At 35.0% G+C, this 17,085-nt stretch overlaps 1 protein-coding gene across 1 annotated transcript in view; it reads right to left on the bottom strand.

The window, feature by feature from the left end:
• LOC107641065 (probable cyclic nucleotide-gated ion channel 20, chloroplastic) overlaps window positions 16,102-17,085 on the bottom strand; it is a 14,216-nt gene continuing 13,232 nt past the window's right edge. The window contains exons 10-12 of the mRNA XM_021123946.1: window positions 16,965-16,990; window positions 16,463-16,603; window positions 16,102-16,248 (exon numbers count right to left, since the gene is read on the bottom strand). Coding sequence (XP_020979605.1) covers window positions 16,102-16,248; window positions 16,463-16,603; window positions 16,965-16,990 — 314 coding nt within the window. The remainder of the gene's footprint in view (window positions 16,249-16,462; window positions 16,604-16,964; window positions 16,991-17,085) is intronic.

Genomic DNA, 17,085 nt, shown 5'->3' with positions numbered 1-17,085 from the left:
TTAGGTCTCTATATACTATATCAAATTTTGTAATAAGTAAGTTTCTACTGTTACAAAACATTGAAATTAACGAAATATTCTGTTAAACTATATAGAATATTCAGTAAAGTGTTAGGCATATTCAGTTTGTTTAACGCAATATTCTGTTAATTCTATCGTTTTTCTAGTACAGTAGAAACTTAATTACAAAATCTAATATGGTATAGGGACTCAATCAAAAAGAAAAAAAAGTATAAGGATCTAATTAAAAATTCAGTAAAACTATAGGGACCGACAGAATAATTAAACCAAAAAATAATTGTTATAAGTTATGAAGTTAATTTAGAGGATTTAACGTTATAGTTAGTAATTGACGTATGTTTATAAAATGGTGATGAGTTTGAAAAACTCTAAATTAATATTTGTGATGACTAAACATTATTAAAATAATTATTTACAAAATTATTAATTTGATTTTCATCTAACTAATAATTTTGTGTTGCAGTTTTTATTTGGGCCGAAACATAAAAGAAATATTGAAAACCCAAATCAAAACCAACATTCAGCCTTGGTGTATGTTTCCTATAATATGTGGCTGAAGCAATTTGTGATTAATTGGGCCAGAGCTCAAACATTGTTATAAGCCCAATTAGCCTGGATGAATCAAAATGTTATTGGGTCAGATTAAAAGTTGTTGCTACTAAGCCCAATTTTAATATTGATGAATGTTCCCCTTGCTTGATCCGAAATCAAGTGAAGAAGAAAGCAAGAATTGCTTCCAACGGATCCAAGCATTATACCATGTGATGGATTCCAAATTACACTCAACTATCATTTATTGCATGGGAACTATGAGAGAGAAATTGACAAATTGATTTGATTGCAAGCACCAAAGCTACACGCTTGTCAGCAAAGAGAAAGGGAAATTGATTCACTTTTATTCTCTATCTTTGTTTCATTAACTATTATTCAAAATTTCTCTTTCCTCTCTCTCATCTTTTTTCTTCTCTCATTCGGTCATTAACCAGGAAACCATGAAAGCAAAATGGAGCTACCGAAGTGAAGGAAGAACACTCTACAAGATCATCGCAATGATGGCAAGAAAACATACCAAAATAAAAGTATGTTGTGGCTGAGATTTTCACCAAATATGGTTTGATTCGGTGAGGTAATCTCGAGCTCTTCATGCTCAAAAAGGAAGAAGAAGATTCGGCTAGCAAGGAAGAGATTCTTGGAGGCATGGCTTGTCTTTGATACTGCTCAAACAGGAAGTAGCTAGAGTGGCGAAGTGATGGTAGAGGTAGAGATTGAAGCAGATGAAGTCATCATCATCATGAAGCATCAAGGGCCAGAAATCCATCTTGGAGAGCAAGCCAAGGATGGAGAGCTCGGATTGATGAAGAGTGATGACCAAGGAAGGACTAGAGGTAATTACATGTTGGGTTTTGCATGATTATCTCTTCTCTCTCTGTGTGGCCAAATCGGATCTGTTTATTGAAGGAAGAAGAAGTTGGCTTGGGTGTTGGCTTCAAGTATGAAGGCTTCTCTCTTCTATAAAAAGAGTGAACAGTCACGGTTTGAAATAGGGAGAAAGTTTGAGAGTGCAAGACACAGTGTTCTCAGAGCTACCTGAGCTAACAGATTTCTCTTCTCCTTCAATGTATCTTGTTTAGTATTTTTCTGTTTAATTTTGTCATGTCTTGAGTCTCATGGAAAAAGGCAAACAGTGAGGTTTGTATGAAAAAGCCATAGAGCGAAAAAAGGCAGAGAGTGCAAAATTAAAAGAAAAAATCATAGATGTCTTAGAGTTCCTTTGTTCATCTATGTTGTGTTTCATGATTCTGTGGGAATCCCCTTGTAAGTTGGGTTAGCACTTTACAGTTTGTAATCAGATTGATTATAGTGAAATTCCATCATTGTTGTGATGGAGACTGGATGTAGGCTGCATGGCACTTAGCAGCTGAACCAGGATATATCTGGGTGTAATCTTCTCTCTCTACTTCGCCATTTCTATTTCTACTGCACAGGAGCTAAAACCAAAATAGCTCGTGCCAAGTGACGAGACAAAAATAAAAAGTCTCGTGGCTAGGGACGAGATAAAAACAGAAAAGTCTCCTCAAAACTCAGCAAGTGTTACCAAGATAAAAAGGGGGCTAAGATTCAACCCCCCTTCTCTTAGCCACTGAAACCATCAATTGGTATCAGAGCTTGGTCTCAAAGAGATCAAGCTTTGCAGCTTGGAGTAAAGATCCTCATGGCAGAAAATAGTGGCTCAAATGTGGTGTCCTACAATCTGACCGAAGGATAATCAAGCAACAGACCTCCTCTTTTCAATGGGAAAAATTATACCTATTGGAAGGAGAGGATGAAGATATTTGTACAAGCAGTGGATTACAGACTTTGGAAGATCATCCTGGAAGGGCCTCAATATCCAACTGTTACAAGTGCTGAAGGAGTTGTTTCTCTTAAACATGAAGCAAGTTGGACGGATGAAGATAGAAAAAAGGTGGAGCTCAACGCTAAGGCCATCAATCTGCTCAACTATGCTATCAGCTTTGAGGAGTACCAACGGGTATCACGTTGCACAACAACAAAGGAAATCTGGGATAAACTCTTAGTTACTCATGAAGGAACAACCATTGTAAAAAAGACCAGGATTGATATGTTAAACAGAGAGTACGAAATGTTTGCAATGAAGGAAGGAGAATCTATTGATGAGATGTTTGAACACTTCAACATCATCATTGTTGGCTTGGATGCTATGGGAATCAAGTATCCTGAATTTGTGCTAGTGAGAAGAGTGTTGAGGTGTCTCACAAAAGAGTGGGAAACAAAAGCTTTAATTATCTCTGAGAGTAGTGGTCTTGACTCTATGACTTATGATGATTTGAGAGGAAATTTACTTGCTTTTGAAAACACCTACTTGAAAAAAGATTCAAAAAAGAAAGGAATAGCTTTTTCTTCTGTCACTAACCCTCTGGATGATGAATCCAGTGATAACTCATCTGAAAATAAATTTGTGTTGTTTGCAAAAAAATTCAGGAAAATGGTGAAGCTCAAAGGAAAAGGCAGCAGCTCAAGGAAATTGAAGAAAGACCTTAGCAAAGTAACCTGTTACAACTGCAAGAAAATTGGGCATTTCAAATCTGACTGTCCCAAATTGAAGAAGGAAGAGAAGCCAAAAAGAGGAAGGAAGAAGGGACTGATGGCTTCATGGGAGGACTTGGAAAATGACTCAGATGATGATGATGAAGAAACCGAGACCAAGTCACAACCATGTCTCATGGCAGATCATATCGATCAGGTAGTCTTTCATAACCCTAACACTGAAGATCTTCATCTTATGATAGACCACCTTTCTGAAAAAATAAGATGTTTTCTACTAGAAAATCAAGAACTTGAACAACAAATCACCATTCTTAAAGCTGAAAACAGTTTTCTTAAAGGAAAAGTGAGAAAGGCCGAAACTACTTGTGATCTTGTTGAAGAAAATAAGCAGTTAAGAGCCCAAATCAGGAGCTGTGAAAGTGATCATTCCGTTCTTGCATATGTAGACTGTTTTAAAAGAAATGAAGAGTTGCTTAAAGAGGTTAAAAGACTTAAGGAAGACCTAGCCAAGTTCACTCAAAGTTCTGAAAATCTTAATCAAATCTTGGCTAGTCAAAAACCTCTTTATGATAAAGCTGGGTTGGGGTTTTACAAATCTGTAGAAAAATCTCATTTTGAAAATATTGCTTCATCTTCTAATGATACAAAATTTCAAGACCCCACCTACTTTAACAAAATAGCAACTCCAAGGATTTGTAGACTATGCAACCGAAATAGACACTTTCCCATTCAATATTTTTTTGGTGAAAGAATGATTGGTGAAAAGGTTTATAAAATTGTTTTTGATTACAATGGCTTAGGACATAGGAGATGGTTTAACGTAAAAGGATCCAAGAAGATTTGGATACCTAAGGTCACTTAAGCCTGTTTTGTAGGTGTGCCTAGCATCTAAACGGAAGGAGAATATGTGGTATATGGACAGCGGATGCTCTAGGCATATGACTGGAAAGACAACCTTCTTCATAAAGCTTGATGAATATGATGGAGGACTTGTCACTTTCGGTAATGATGCAAAAGAAAAAATAGTGGCTGTTGGGAAAGTGGGTAAAAATTTCTCATCTTGTATAAATGATGTCCTTCTTGTACATGGCTTGAAACATAATTTACTTAGTGTTAGTCAATTGTGTGATTTAGGTTTTGAAGTTATTTTTAAGAAGTTTGTTTGTTTAGTTGTTTGTGAGAAAACTGGGGATATTTTATTTGAAGCCAAAAGATGTAACAATGTGTATGGATTAACTCTTGAGAATTTAAAGGAACAAAATGTGACATGATTTACATCTCTTGAATATGAGAAATGGCTTTGGCATAGAAAGTTGGGTCATGCTAGCATGTACCAAATTTCTAAGCTAGTCAAAAAGAATTTGGTTAAAGGAATTCCAAACATCAAGTTTGACAAGGATCTTACTTGTGATGCTTGCCAACTGGACAAACAAGTAAAATCCTCTTTTAAATCAAAAGATGGAATCTTAACCAAAAGGCCATTGGAGATGTTACATATTGATCTTTTTGGTCCCACTAGAACTCAAAGTTTAGGAGGCAAACACTATGGTCTTGTGGTGGTAGATGATTACTCTAGATTTGGTTGGGTATTTTTCTTCGCTCATAAGAATGATGCCTTTCATGCCTTCTCCATCCTTTGCAAGAAAATTCAAAATGAAAAGGATTTGAAAATTGCCCATTTGAGAAGTGATCACGGAAGAGAATTTGAAAATCAAGATTTTGAAAAATTCTGTGATGACTTAGGAATTTCTCATAATTTTTCATGTCCTAGAACCCCCCAACAAAATGGGGTGGTTGAAAGAAGGAATAGAAGCCTTCAAGAGATGACTAGTGCTATGCTATGTGAGAATGAGATCCCTAAATTTTTATGGGCTGAAGCTGTGAACACAGCATGTTATATTTTAAATAGAACAATCATTAGAAAAGGGTTAAAGAAAACCCCTTATGAGCTATGGAAAGGAACCCCTCCAAATCTTAAGTATTTTCATGTTTTTGGATGCAAATGCTTTGTGCTTAATAATAAAGAAAACCTTGGAAAGTTTGATCCAAAATCTTATGAAGGAATGTTTGTTGGATATTCCACCACAAGCAAGGCATATAGAGTTTATCTCAAAGAGCATAGAACCATAGAGGAATCCATACATGTTACTTTTTGTGATACTAACTTATTTCCCAGTATTGTAAAGGATAATGATTCAGATTGTGAAGAGGCTGGAACAAGTAAAGAAAATCTCAAATCTGTGCAAAATGTAGAATATGTCAGCCCGGTTTTGTCTCGTCAGATTGGAGGAGATATTTCCATTTTGTCTCCTGAGAAGGCACGAGAAACTGAAATAGTGAGACCACCAGAAGATCATCAAAGCTCAACACCTGTCCGAAAGCCTAGAGAATGGAAGTCCATGAGGGGTTATCCTCATGACTTCATCATTGGTGATCCTTCTCAAGGTGTAACAACAAGATCCTCCACCAAAAGGCAAACCGAACCTAGCAATCTTGCTCTCTTGTCACAAATAGAGCCCAACAATGTCAAACAAGCTCTTGAAGACCCATCATGGGTTAAAGCAATGCAAGAAGAGCTTGCTCAATTTTACAAGAATGAGGTTTGGACACTAGTACCCCATCCGAATGGTAAGAAAGTAACGGGTACTAAATGGGTATTTAAAAATAAACTTGGTGAGGATGGACAAGTTGTTCGTAACAAGGCTAGATTAGTGGCCCAAGGTTACGATCAAGAAGAGGGAATAGATTTTGATGAGTCTTTTGCTCCGGTAGCTAGAATGGAAGTAATTAGGTTGCTTCTTGCCTATGCTGCCCATAAGGGTTTCAAAATATTTCAAATGGATGTTAAATGTGCTTTTCTTAATGGCTTTATTGATAGAGAAGTGTATGTGGCACAACCCCCCGGTTTTGAGGATAAAAATTTTTCAAATCATGTTTTTAAATTGACTAAGGCTCTTTATGGTCTTAGACAAGCTCCAAGAGCTTGGTATGAAAGGCTTAGTGCCTTCTTGTTGGAAAATCATTTTCAAAGGGGTACCACCGACACTACTTTATTTATTAAAGCATCTAATGATGATATACTTCTTGTTCAAGTTTATGTTGATGACATTGTATTTGGATCGGCCAATGTATCCTTGTGTGAAGAGTTTGGAAAACTTATGACTAGTGAGTTTGAAATGAGTTTAATGGGAGAGCTAACCTTCTTTCTTGGCCTCCAAATTAAACAAACTCCTAGTGGTACTTTTATTCACTAAGGAAAGTATGCAAAAGAGCTTATCAAAAAGTTTGGCCTAGAAAATTCCAAGTCAATGGGTACACCAATGCATCCTAACACAAAACTTGAAAAGGATGATGATGGCCAATATGTGGATGAAACGAGGTATAGAGGAATGATAGGTTCACTCATGTACCTTACCTCATCTAGACCGGATATTGTCCAAAGTGTGGGTGTATGTTCAAGGTTTCAATCTCACCCAAAAGAATCTCATCTTACGGCTGTTAAACGCATCATTAGATACATTAAGGGAACTTGTAATTATGGGTTATGGTATCCTAAATCTGATGATTTTTGTGCAGTAGGGTTTTATGATGCAGATTATGTGGGAGATAGAATGGATAGACGAAGCACATCCGGCATGTGTTGCTTCCTTGGAAGCTCACTCAACATGTGGTCAAGCAAGAAACAAGCCACAGTGGCTTTATCCACAGCTGAAGCAGAATACATTTCCGCATCTGCATGTTACTCTCAATTAATTTGGTTAAAAACACAATTGGAAGATTACAAATTAAAGATCAATAGTATACCCTTATTTTGTGATAATATGAGTGTCATAAACATTTCAAAAAATTCTGTTCTGCACTCAAGAACCAAGCACATTGAGATAAAATATCATTTCATTAGAGAACATGTGCAAAAGGGTACTATTGATATTCAATTTGTAAAATCTGAAGACCAAATTGCTGATATTTTTACAAAACCCCTCTGTGAAGACAGATTCTGCACCTTAAGGAAAAGTTTGGGAATGTTTGATTTAAGTTTCATTGATAATTTGTGAAACATTGATTCTGTTCAGTTTTGTCTCCTAGGTTTGGACGAGATAAAAATGCGGATGATGGAAGAGCTATGATCAAGGGGGAGGCAACGCAGATTTCAATTTCTATGGGTCCCACCTAATAATTTTTTACCCCACCTTGACAGTTTTGTTAGTTCCTCATTCTTTTGAAAAATAAAATCACAAAATCTCTTGGTTGTCTTTTCAAATCTTGTTGGAAGAAGCATGTTGTCAAATCAAATCTTTCCTTCCAACTAATCACTTGAATTAAGGAAACTTCCTTTTCAATTTTTGAAACCCCTTTGGTTAATAACCGCGTCATAATGGTCATTAACTTCCCCATCATCTCTCTCCAATCAACATTTAATGCCCTCTAACCGCCCTCCTCTCACCACACCTTCGGGCATCACTTCATCTTCCATCTCCATTCTTTTCGCTCACCATGAAAAAGAAAACGGCACTTAAAAGAAGTGGCCGAACCCCCATTCCTAAAAGTCCACCTTTTTCATCACCTCAAATTCACACCCATATCCACCTTCATTCAACATCCTCTTCTACTCAAACACCCCCTCCAAAAAGACTAAAACTATGCGCCGGAAAGTCGTTGCTCAGAAAACTTCAGGGAGAGGAAAGACTGGAAAGAACAAGCAACCAAGTGTTGAAGAAGATGAAGAGGAATCACACACTTCACCCCCTCCATCACCACCCAAGAAATCCACTCCACATGCAAAAATCTCTCAGAAGAAGAAAAGCTTTGTGTTGCGTGATACTAGGGAACCCGCAAATTTGGAATCACTAGACTTCAAGAACAAATTTCACAAAACTCACTCACATTTTGATCCCTCTCGGTTCTACTCCTGTGCCTTCTACGAATTCCACAAAGAGGTTCTGCTGAAACGTCATCTCTGCCCCTCATACTTGGTAAATTTTGAAAATTTGGCCACCAAAGGAATCAACTTTACTTCTCTGTTCGATGCCCTGAAGTGGACTCCACTGGTTCACATTCAGAAAATTGTTTACCCGGGGCTGGTCCGGGAATTCTATGCAAACATGCGTTTGATAGATGGCTCAATTCACTCTTACGTCAAGCGTGTTTACATGACTCTCAATCCTCAAACCATAGGCGCTGCTCTTGGGTACGAGGATGAAGGACCAAAAGTTTACATGATTGATAAATGGGATGATCAAGTTGGAGTCGCACAACAAACTGTCTTGCAACACATCTGTGCAAATCTTTCTGGATTAGATGGATTAATCCCAACCCATCGAGCACTCGGTCCTAAGAATTCACTCTTGCATCGGATCATCACTCACATTCTCACTCCACAAAGTGGTTCTCACCATAGAGTAACAGTTTCTGACTCTATTATTCTCTTTGCCCTTATTACTTCTTCTCCAATTTCATTTGCTTATATTATGATACGTCACATGTGGGAAGCAGTTAAAAGTACTAAAAAGGTCAATCTTCCTTATAGAATGTTCCTCACATGTTTCTTTGAATATTTTAAGGTTGATTTATCTAATGAAAGTGTTGAGAACAAGGTTTCAATGATTAAAGGAGGAGGAGTTTCAGGTAAGAAAAGCAAGCGCTCGATGGCCTCCAAGCCGTCACTTAACAATCTTGAGAGTCGTCCCCCTGAACCTTCCAAAATGACTGCATCAATCAGGGAAGTTCTTAATGAATTCTTCAACATGTCAAAGATATTGGTTAAATCCCACAAGGCTGCCCGGAAGTTGGCATATGAAAATGAAAAGGTCTGGAAGAAATGTCACGAAAGGGTGGGCTTCATGATTCAAAGTTTTGAGGATGAGATGGGGACAGAGGATAAAGAAGATGATTCTGATTCAGAGTTCAATCTTTCTGATGATTGATAACTATTTCTATGTTTTATTTGATATTGGCGTTATTAGGCTCAATCCTTTTTTGTAAAAGCATGACTTGATACTCACTGCTCCATGACACTTTGATATACTTTTGTCACTCTCTTATGCATATGTTATTGCGCTGTCAATACCTTCTTTGCAGGTGCCCCTTGATGCCAAAAGGGGGAGGAAAATAATTTCAAAATTGAAACTGAAAAACAGGGGAGAAAAAACAGGGGATGAAATTTTCAACTTGAAAATTCATGACCACCCTTGTTAAAAGATACTTTTTGATGATAGCATGTTGATAATATTGAAACTGCATTTAGATTGCTGCAATTGATTTATAATGTTTTGGCAATGCATTTGTCTTGATTACATGGATGACTAGTTGTTAATCAACCTTGATGAAATATGCATGCTTATATTGAATACTCTGTTTCATCTTGGTTAATATGCTTGATATTTTTGGCAGTTCCTTTAGCTCTTAATGATGAAAATTGCTGTATTTGGAAAGATTAAATCATGCTAGAAAAATATTTTTTTCCTACCAAGATTGCTCTTATTGATTGAAAAATATTTTTTTAACAGCAAGTCTTCTACCAAAACAGATTTTGATTGAATATGGTGTAGTTTGAGCAGAAAATCAATTTATTGATAACAAATGAATTTTGATTATCATCCAATTCTGCTCATAAATCAAGCATACAACATTTTCAAAATTAATATGTTGAATAACATTGTTACTTGAAGCTTGATTAAAATTGTTACAAGTTAGTGCTTCCCTTGGTAAAAACAGCATATATTAAGGGGGAGCCATGTGACAATTAGAAAGGGGGAGAAATTCAAATTTTCAAAGGGAGTACTTTATACTTAAATCTTTAAATTTCTTTCCATTTCAATTTTAATAATGTTTGTCATCAAGGGGGAGATTGATGAGTTTGAAAAATTCTAAATTAATATTTGTGATGACTAAACATTATTAAAATAATTATTTACAAAATTATTAATTTGATTTTCATCTAACTAATAATTTTGTGTTGTAGTTTTTATTTGAGCCGAAACATAAAAGAAATATTGCAAGCCCAAATCGAAACCAACATTCAGCCTTGGTGTATGTTTCCTATAATATGTGGCTGAAGCAATTTGTGATTAATTGGGCCAGATCTCAAACATTGTTATAAGCCCAATTAGCCTGGATGAATCAAAATGTTATTGGGCCAGATTAAAAGTTGTTGCTACTAAACCCAATTTTAATATTGATGAATGTTTTCCTTGCTTGATCCGAAATCAAGTGAAGAAGAAAGCAAGAATTGCTTCCAACGGATCCAAGCATTATACCATGTGATGGATTCCAAATTACACTCAACTATCATTTATTGCATGGGAACTATGAGAGAGAAATTGACAAATTGATTTGATTGCAAGCACCAAAGCTACACGCTTGTCAGCAAAGAGAAAGGGAAATTGATTCACTTTTTATTCTCTATATTTGTTTCATTAACTATTATTCAAAATTTCTCTTTCCTCTCTCTCATCTCTTTCCTTCTCTCATTCGGTCATTAACCAGGAAACCATGAAAGCAAAATGGAGCTACCGAAGTGAAGGAAGAACACTCTACAAGACCATCGCAATGATGGCAAGAAAACATACCAAAATAAAAGTATGATGTGGCTGATATTTTCACCAAATATGGTTTGATTCGGTGAGGTAATCTCGAGCTCTTCATGCTCAAAAAGGAAGAAGAAGATTCGGCCAGCAAGGAAGAGATTCTTGGAGGCATGGCTTGTCTTTGATATTGCTCAACCACCATAGGAAGTAGCTAGAGTGGCGAAGTGATGGTAGAGGCAGAGATTGAAGCAGATGAAGTCATCATCATCATGAAGCATCAAGGGCTAGAAATCCATCTTGGAGAGCAAGCCAAGGATGGAGAGCTCGGATTGATGAAGAGTGATGACCAAGGAAGGACTAGAGGTAATTGCATGTTGGGTTTTGCATGATTATCTCTTCTCTCTCTGTGTGGTCGAACCGGATCTATTTATTGAAGGAAGAAGAAGTTGGCTTGGGTGTTGGCTTCAAGTGTGAAGGCTTCTCTCTTCTATAAAAAGAGTGAACAGTCACGGTTTGAAGTAGGGAGAAAGTTTGAGAGTGCAAGGCACAATGTTCTCAGAGCTACCTGAGCTAACAGATTTCTCTTCTCCTTCAATGTATCTTGTTTAGTATTTTTCTGTTTAATTTTGTCATATCTTGAGTCTCATGGAAAAAGGCAAACAGTGAGGTTTGTATGAAAAAGCCATAGAGCGGAAAAAGGCAGAGAGTGCAAAATTAAAAGAAAAAGTCATAGATGTCTTAGAGTTCCTTTGTTCATCTATGTTGTGTTTCATGATTATGTGGGTATCCCCTTGTAAGTTGGGTTAGCACTTTACAGTTTGTAATCAGATTGATTATAGTGAAATTTCATCATTGTTGTGATGGAGACTGGATGTAGGCTGCATGGCACTTAGCAGCTGAACCAGGATATATCTAGGTGTAATCTTCTCTCTCTACTTTTCCATTTATGTTTCTACTGCACAGGAGCTAAAACCAAAAATAGCTCGTGCCAAGTGACGAGACAAAAATAAAAAGTCTCGTGGCTAGGGATGAGATAAAAACAGAAAAGTCTCCTTAAAGCTCAGCAAGTGTTACCGAGACAAAAAGGGGGCTAAGATTCAACCCCCCTTCTCTTAGCCACTGAAACCATCAAATGGGAATTATTGTTTATTGTATTGGAATGAATTATGGGAGCCATTCACATAAAGACGCTTAAAACGTCTTTTTTTAAAGACGTTCTTTAATAATTAAAATTTAATCTATATAATCGATCAAACTGTGTTATTTTTATCAAAATTAGATCAAATAAACTGATTTGACCGAAAAATCGATAAATCAAATCTTGAACCGATCTAAATTAATATTTTTTTTTATAGAAAATGATTATAATACTCTTATTATAAAAAATGACTAAAGAGAAAGATTAGGATTTAGAGTTTTTAAAATATATAATAGAAATATTTTAAGTTATTTTCTATAATAGAGGTATTATAGTCATTTTTAAAAAAATTAATTTAAATCGGTTCAAGATTTGATTTATCGATTTTTTTTGTCAAACTGATTTATTTCGTCTTGATGAGTTTGAAAAACTCTAAATTTGTTTTGATGATGAACAAACATTATTAATTTGATTAAAATTACAAAATTATCAATTTGTTTTTGATTCATATGTATTGATTGATAATTTTGTTCATGCAGATTTTTTATTGGGCCGAAAAAATTGGCTAGCCCAATTCATATACTCAGCCTTGGTATTGAATTTATATGGCTAAAATCATGGTTATGTTAGTTGGGCCAGAATTTGTGAAATAAGCCCAATTGATTTTATCATTAGCTTTGATACAAATAATCAAAGAAGTGTGGCTGAATTATTATTCTTGGATGGGTCAGAATCAATTCACATTATCATTAGCCCAACTCAAATCTTGGTTGGATACTCCAATACTTGATCCAAAACCAATTGAGAAAGAAAGCAAAATTGCTTCATGCTTCCAACGGATTCCATTTCTTATTTTGGGATGGATTTCAAAATTTAATTTGCTAGCATTGGAAACATAAATGAGAGAGAGAAATTGATTTGATAGCTTTAATGACTCTACACGCTACTCAGCAAAGGGAAGTGAAAAACTTGAGTTTACTTTTGTTCTCTCTCTTTGTTACATTAATTGTTGCTCAAATTCATTGAATATTTTCTCTCTTCTCTCTCTACTCTTTCTTCTTCCTTCGGTCATTTCAACAGAGAAAGCATGGAAGCTAAAGCTAGCTACCGAAGTGATGAAGATGCAAGTAACAAGACCATCACAATGATAGCAAGAAAAAGAAAACTAAAAGTATGCTGTGGCTAAGATTCTCATCACTTATGGTAAGATTTGGTGAAGAGATCTTGGCTTCTCCATACCAAAAATGGTAGAAGAAGATTTCGGTCAGAGAAGAAGATCCTTGGAGGGATGGCTTGTCTCTGATCTTGCTCAACCACCATAGGAAGTAGCTACAGTGGCTACATGATGGAAGAGGCAGAGATAGGAGCAGATGAAGCTATCATCATCATGAAGCATCAAGGGCCAGGAGTTCATCTTGGAGAGCAAGGAAAGATGGAGGGCTCGGATTGATGAAGATTGGTGACCAAGGAAGGACTAGAGGTAATTGCATGTTGGGTTTCTCTTCTCTCTCTATGGCCGAACCGGTTCTTACTTGAAGAAGAAGAAGATTAGCTTGGTTTGTTTGGTTTCAACCTTGGAGGCTTCTCCCTATAAGTAAGGGTGAACAGTCAGGGTTTGATTCAAGGAGCAAGGAGTGAGAGTGCAAGGCACAGGATTCTCAGAGCTACCTAAGCTAACAGAATTTTTTCTCCTTTAATGTTCTTCATTTTGTAATTTTTCTGTTTAATTTTGTCTATCTTGAGTCTCATGGAAAAAGACAAACAGTGAGGTTTGTATGAAAAAGCCATAGAGCGAAAAAAGGCAGAGAGTGCAAAATTAAAAGAAAAAGCCAGATATCCTTAGAGGTCCTTTGTACATCTGTGTTATGTTTCATGATTCTGTGGGAATCCCCTTGCAAGTTGGGTTAGCACTTAGCAGTTGAAAGCTTGGCAGTAACCAAGTCAAGATCAGGATTGGGGTTTAGATTCTGGACTTGTCCCGGATAGGAAGGGTAGTTCCTAGGGAGAATTGGTGTTTGTAATCGAGGATGATTATAGTGAAATTCCATCATCATTGTGATGAAGACTGGATGTAGGCTGTACTGCACTTAGCAGCTGAACCAGGATATATCTGGGTGTAATTTTCTCTCTCTTCTACTCCATTTTTGTTTCTGCTACATAGGAGACAAAACTGAAAAATATCTCGTGCCGGGTCACGAGATAAAAAGAAAAGTCTCGTGGCTGGGTACGAGACAAAAATAAAAAAGTCTCCAGAAGTTGTTTTAAAGACCAGCAAGTATTATCAAGTGAAAAAAGGGCTAAGATTCAACCCCCATTCTCTTAGCCACTGAAACCATCACGTCTAATTTTGACAAAAATATTACAATTTAATCGATTATATAGATTAAATTTTAATTATTAAAAAAAGATATTTAAAAAAAGACGTTTTAAGCGTGTTAGGACGAGTGGTTCCTATCAATTATTAGTTAGATGTTTGTGAAATCAAAAAAAAAGAAGGGTTGACACATTGAATAAAATTATTTTTATGTTCATTTATGTACTATCAGCGTTTAGGTTAGGTTACGAATATAAATAGACATAAAACCCAACAAATGGACACAATAGAGGGTCTGTTGGCTTGGCTCTATTGAGACACTGAGACACCGATTTCGAAGGATGGAGGAAAACATGCAAAGGTAGTTCAATGTATAATGTATAACTCTATACAAAAAAAATATTGTCATTTCTAAATTAATTAATAACACTTGACAAAAAAAATAATTAATAATGTCACCTTTAAATTATAAAATTTTGCTATAAAGGAACATTATATTAAGAATATTATTTTCTAAATTAAAAGTGACAATATTCACTCTCTTAACTCTCTTATTTCTATATTCATTTTAAAAAATTTCAATAATAAATTTTTTTTTTTTACGGGATAAAAAATGCAGGGATCCCATTTCAACTAATTTATGTTATAATTAAGTCTTTTTAATATCAAAATGTTAAAGTTAACTAAAATTAAATAATTTGTAAAAGTCATACACAATTTTTCTTTTTTATAATAGGAATCCTTTTATTAAATATTAAAATATGAAGAAGTTATATAAAATACACAATTATACAAGTGATGTTAACATAATAGACATTAATGTTATTATATACAACTGACATTATAAGACGAACGAAACTTAGCTGCGGTTTAATGTTAAGAGTAAGAGCTTATTGGAAACATAGAATCAGCAATGCAGAAAGAGCTGGCTTGGCTAAGTAAAGAAAAGAGCTTATGCAGAAAAATGATTGCTTAAGAAGTCCAAAACAAAAAAAAAACAATAAAGCCTTTAATTCTATTTCTTTTGTGAATAATATGGCTTCAAAATGCTTTGGTGGGTCTTTAAAAGGTTGCAAAGCTTTAAACTTAAGCAGTGTCTCTGTGTTTGTGATTAAAATTTCATTTCGAAGACTTATGCACAAAAATTACAAAATTTAGAATAGAAAAAATGTCATAGTTACTATGTATCTATATTTTCTAGCATAGGGGCAATATAGTGGTGACAAAGAAAGTAACAAACAGTTAGCTTTATATACTACTTCACATTAGGCAAAGGTTATATAGGGTTATACACCTTCACCACCTCACTTGTTTATTTTTTACACATTAGGCAAAGTTTACTCTTTTAATAGTAATTGATTATTCTACAAATAAAATACTCTAAGAAGATTGTACTTTTAAATCAATAAGGTTAAGCTCAAACTCTTGTAATTGTACATTAGCACGGGTGTTGTAAAGCTTTTAAAGACTATATATTTAGGTGTTTTAAATTTGTATCAGTACTATCTAGTATTAATAATATTCTATATTACAAGACTTAAACGGCTACATAAACATGCTTCTATCTACACAATTAATTGATTTTCTAAAAAAGTTAAAAATTAAAAAATAAATAAAAAAAGAAGATAAAGGTGACACAGTGCACTAGAGTCCTATCAAGATATGATAAAGATGCAGCATGAGCTATGGAGTCTCACATTCTTAAACAAAAAATAGTGTAAAATAAAACTAACCTTGTAAATTAACACAAAAAATACTATGCAAGATAAGTTTTTTTTATAACATAATAAGCATTCAAGCAATGTTTTGGCCCATCCTTTCATGGTGTTCATCACTTATTTACTTGTGTGGATCTTTTATCGCCCATCAACATAACAAAAAAAAGAAAGAAATGAAAATATATCAAGCATAAAAGATTACTACATAATATGTCTTCTTAGCTACGGTCAAAATGAAATTTTGAAGAAGACCCATTAGCAAAGCAGCAACCTATGTTAGAGATGAAAGGCTAATGTTGCGCCTCATTGTGACCGGCACTAGCTAAAATTCACCAACAATCTTTCAGGTGTCTTGTAACAAATCTGAATATTCTGATGACAGTCTGCACAATCAACCCAGCCAATAGCAACGGAATAGGACGTCCGAAAATTGAAGTCATCTGGTGAGACACGATAGAACATTATCTACATACACACATTTTCACCACGTGTTAGTAGGCCTTTGATGGTTTTATAATAAAACATATTATTTCTATGATTTATTAAGGATTTCAGCAAGACAAGCTAAAAAGTAATAATGGCATCATTTTAGGCATGAGCATGATAACAGAGTAAGGGAAGCGGTTTATATACATAAAACTAGGAACAAGAGAACAACAAGGGTGACAAAGAAATTTACCAAAGGAATGGAAATCAGGACACACAGATCAACCCAAAACCGAAACCCTGTCATGTAATGTCGAGCAATCTTTTTCGGATGGTCAACTAAATATCCAGCACCAACAGTTGTTGGCTCAAAAGAAATATAAGCCAACCTAAACTGCAAAATGAAATGCAACTTGGTAGATTTATCAGGTTGATTCTAAGATTTAATTAGTAAATTTTTAGTGGCTAATTACGTTTGATACAAGATTCTCTAAAACCTGCTACTTTAGTGTCAAAAGTCTCCTCCAAAAACCCATGTTCAAACTAATTTTAGAAAGGTCATTAGTAGAAATTATCTGGAGAAAAATGCTGAATAAAATAAAACATATATTTTTACGGTACAGTGATCAAATTGACTCCAATACGTTTGGAATCCTAAGCATAAAAAATGGTGAGAAAATTTACAATAATATTAAAAAACATTAGAAATGTATTTCTAAGATTTTCTAATTAAATAAAAAGAAAAAGGATCATACCTTATCCACATACGGTGATAAGAAACCTAATGTATCCAAAAAAATTGTAAATAAGAAAACTTAATTCTGAATAAGCTCCAAATTAAGGAATTAACATATTTTAATTTGTTAAATATTACAT

This window comes from Arachis ipaensis, chromosome B05, assembly GCF_000816755.2.
Source record: "Arachis ipaensis cultivar K30076 chromosome B05, Araip1.1, whole genome shotgun sequence".
Taxonomy (NCBI): Eukaryota; Viridiplantae; Streptophyta; class Magnoliopsida; order Fabales; family Fabaceae; genus Arachis; species Arachis ipaensis.
Note: the sequence above shows the minus strand (reverse complement) of the source record. Positions and strands in the feature narration are given on the sequence as shown.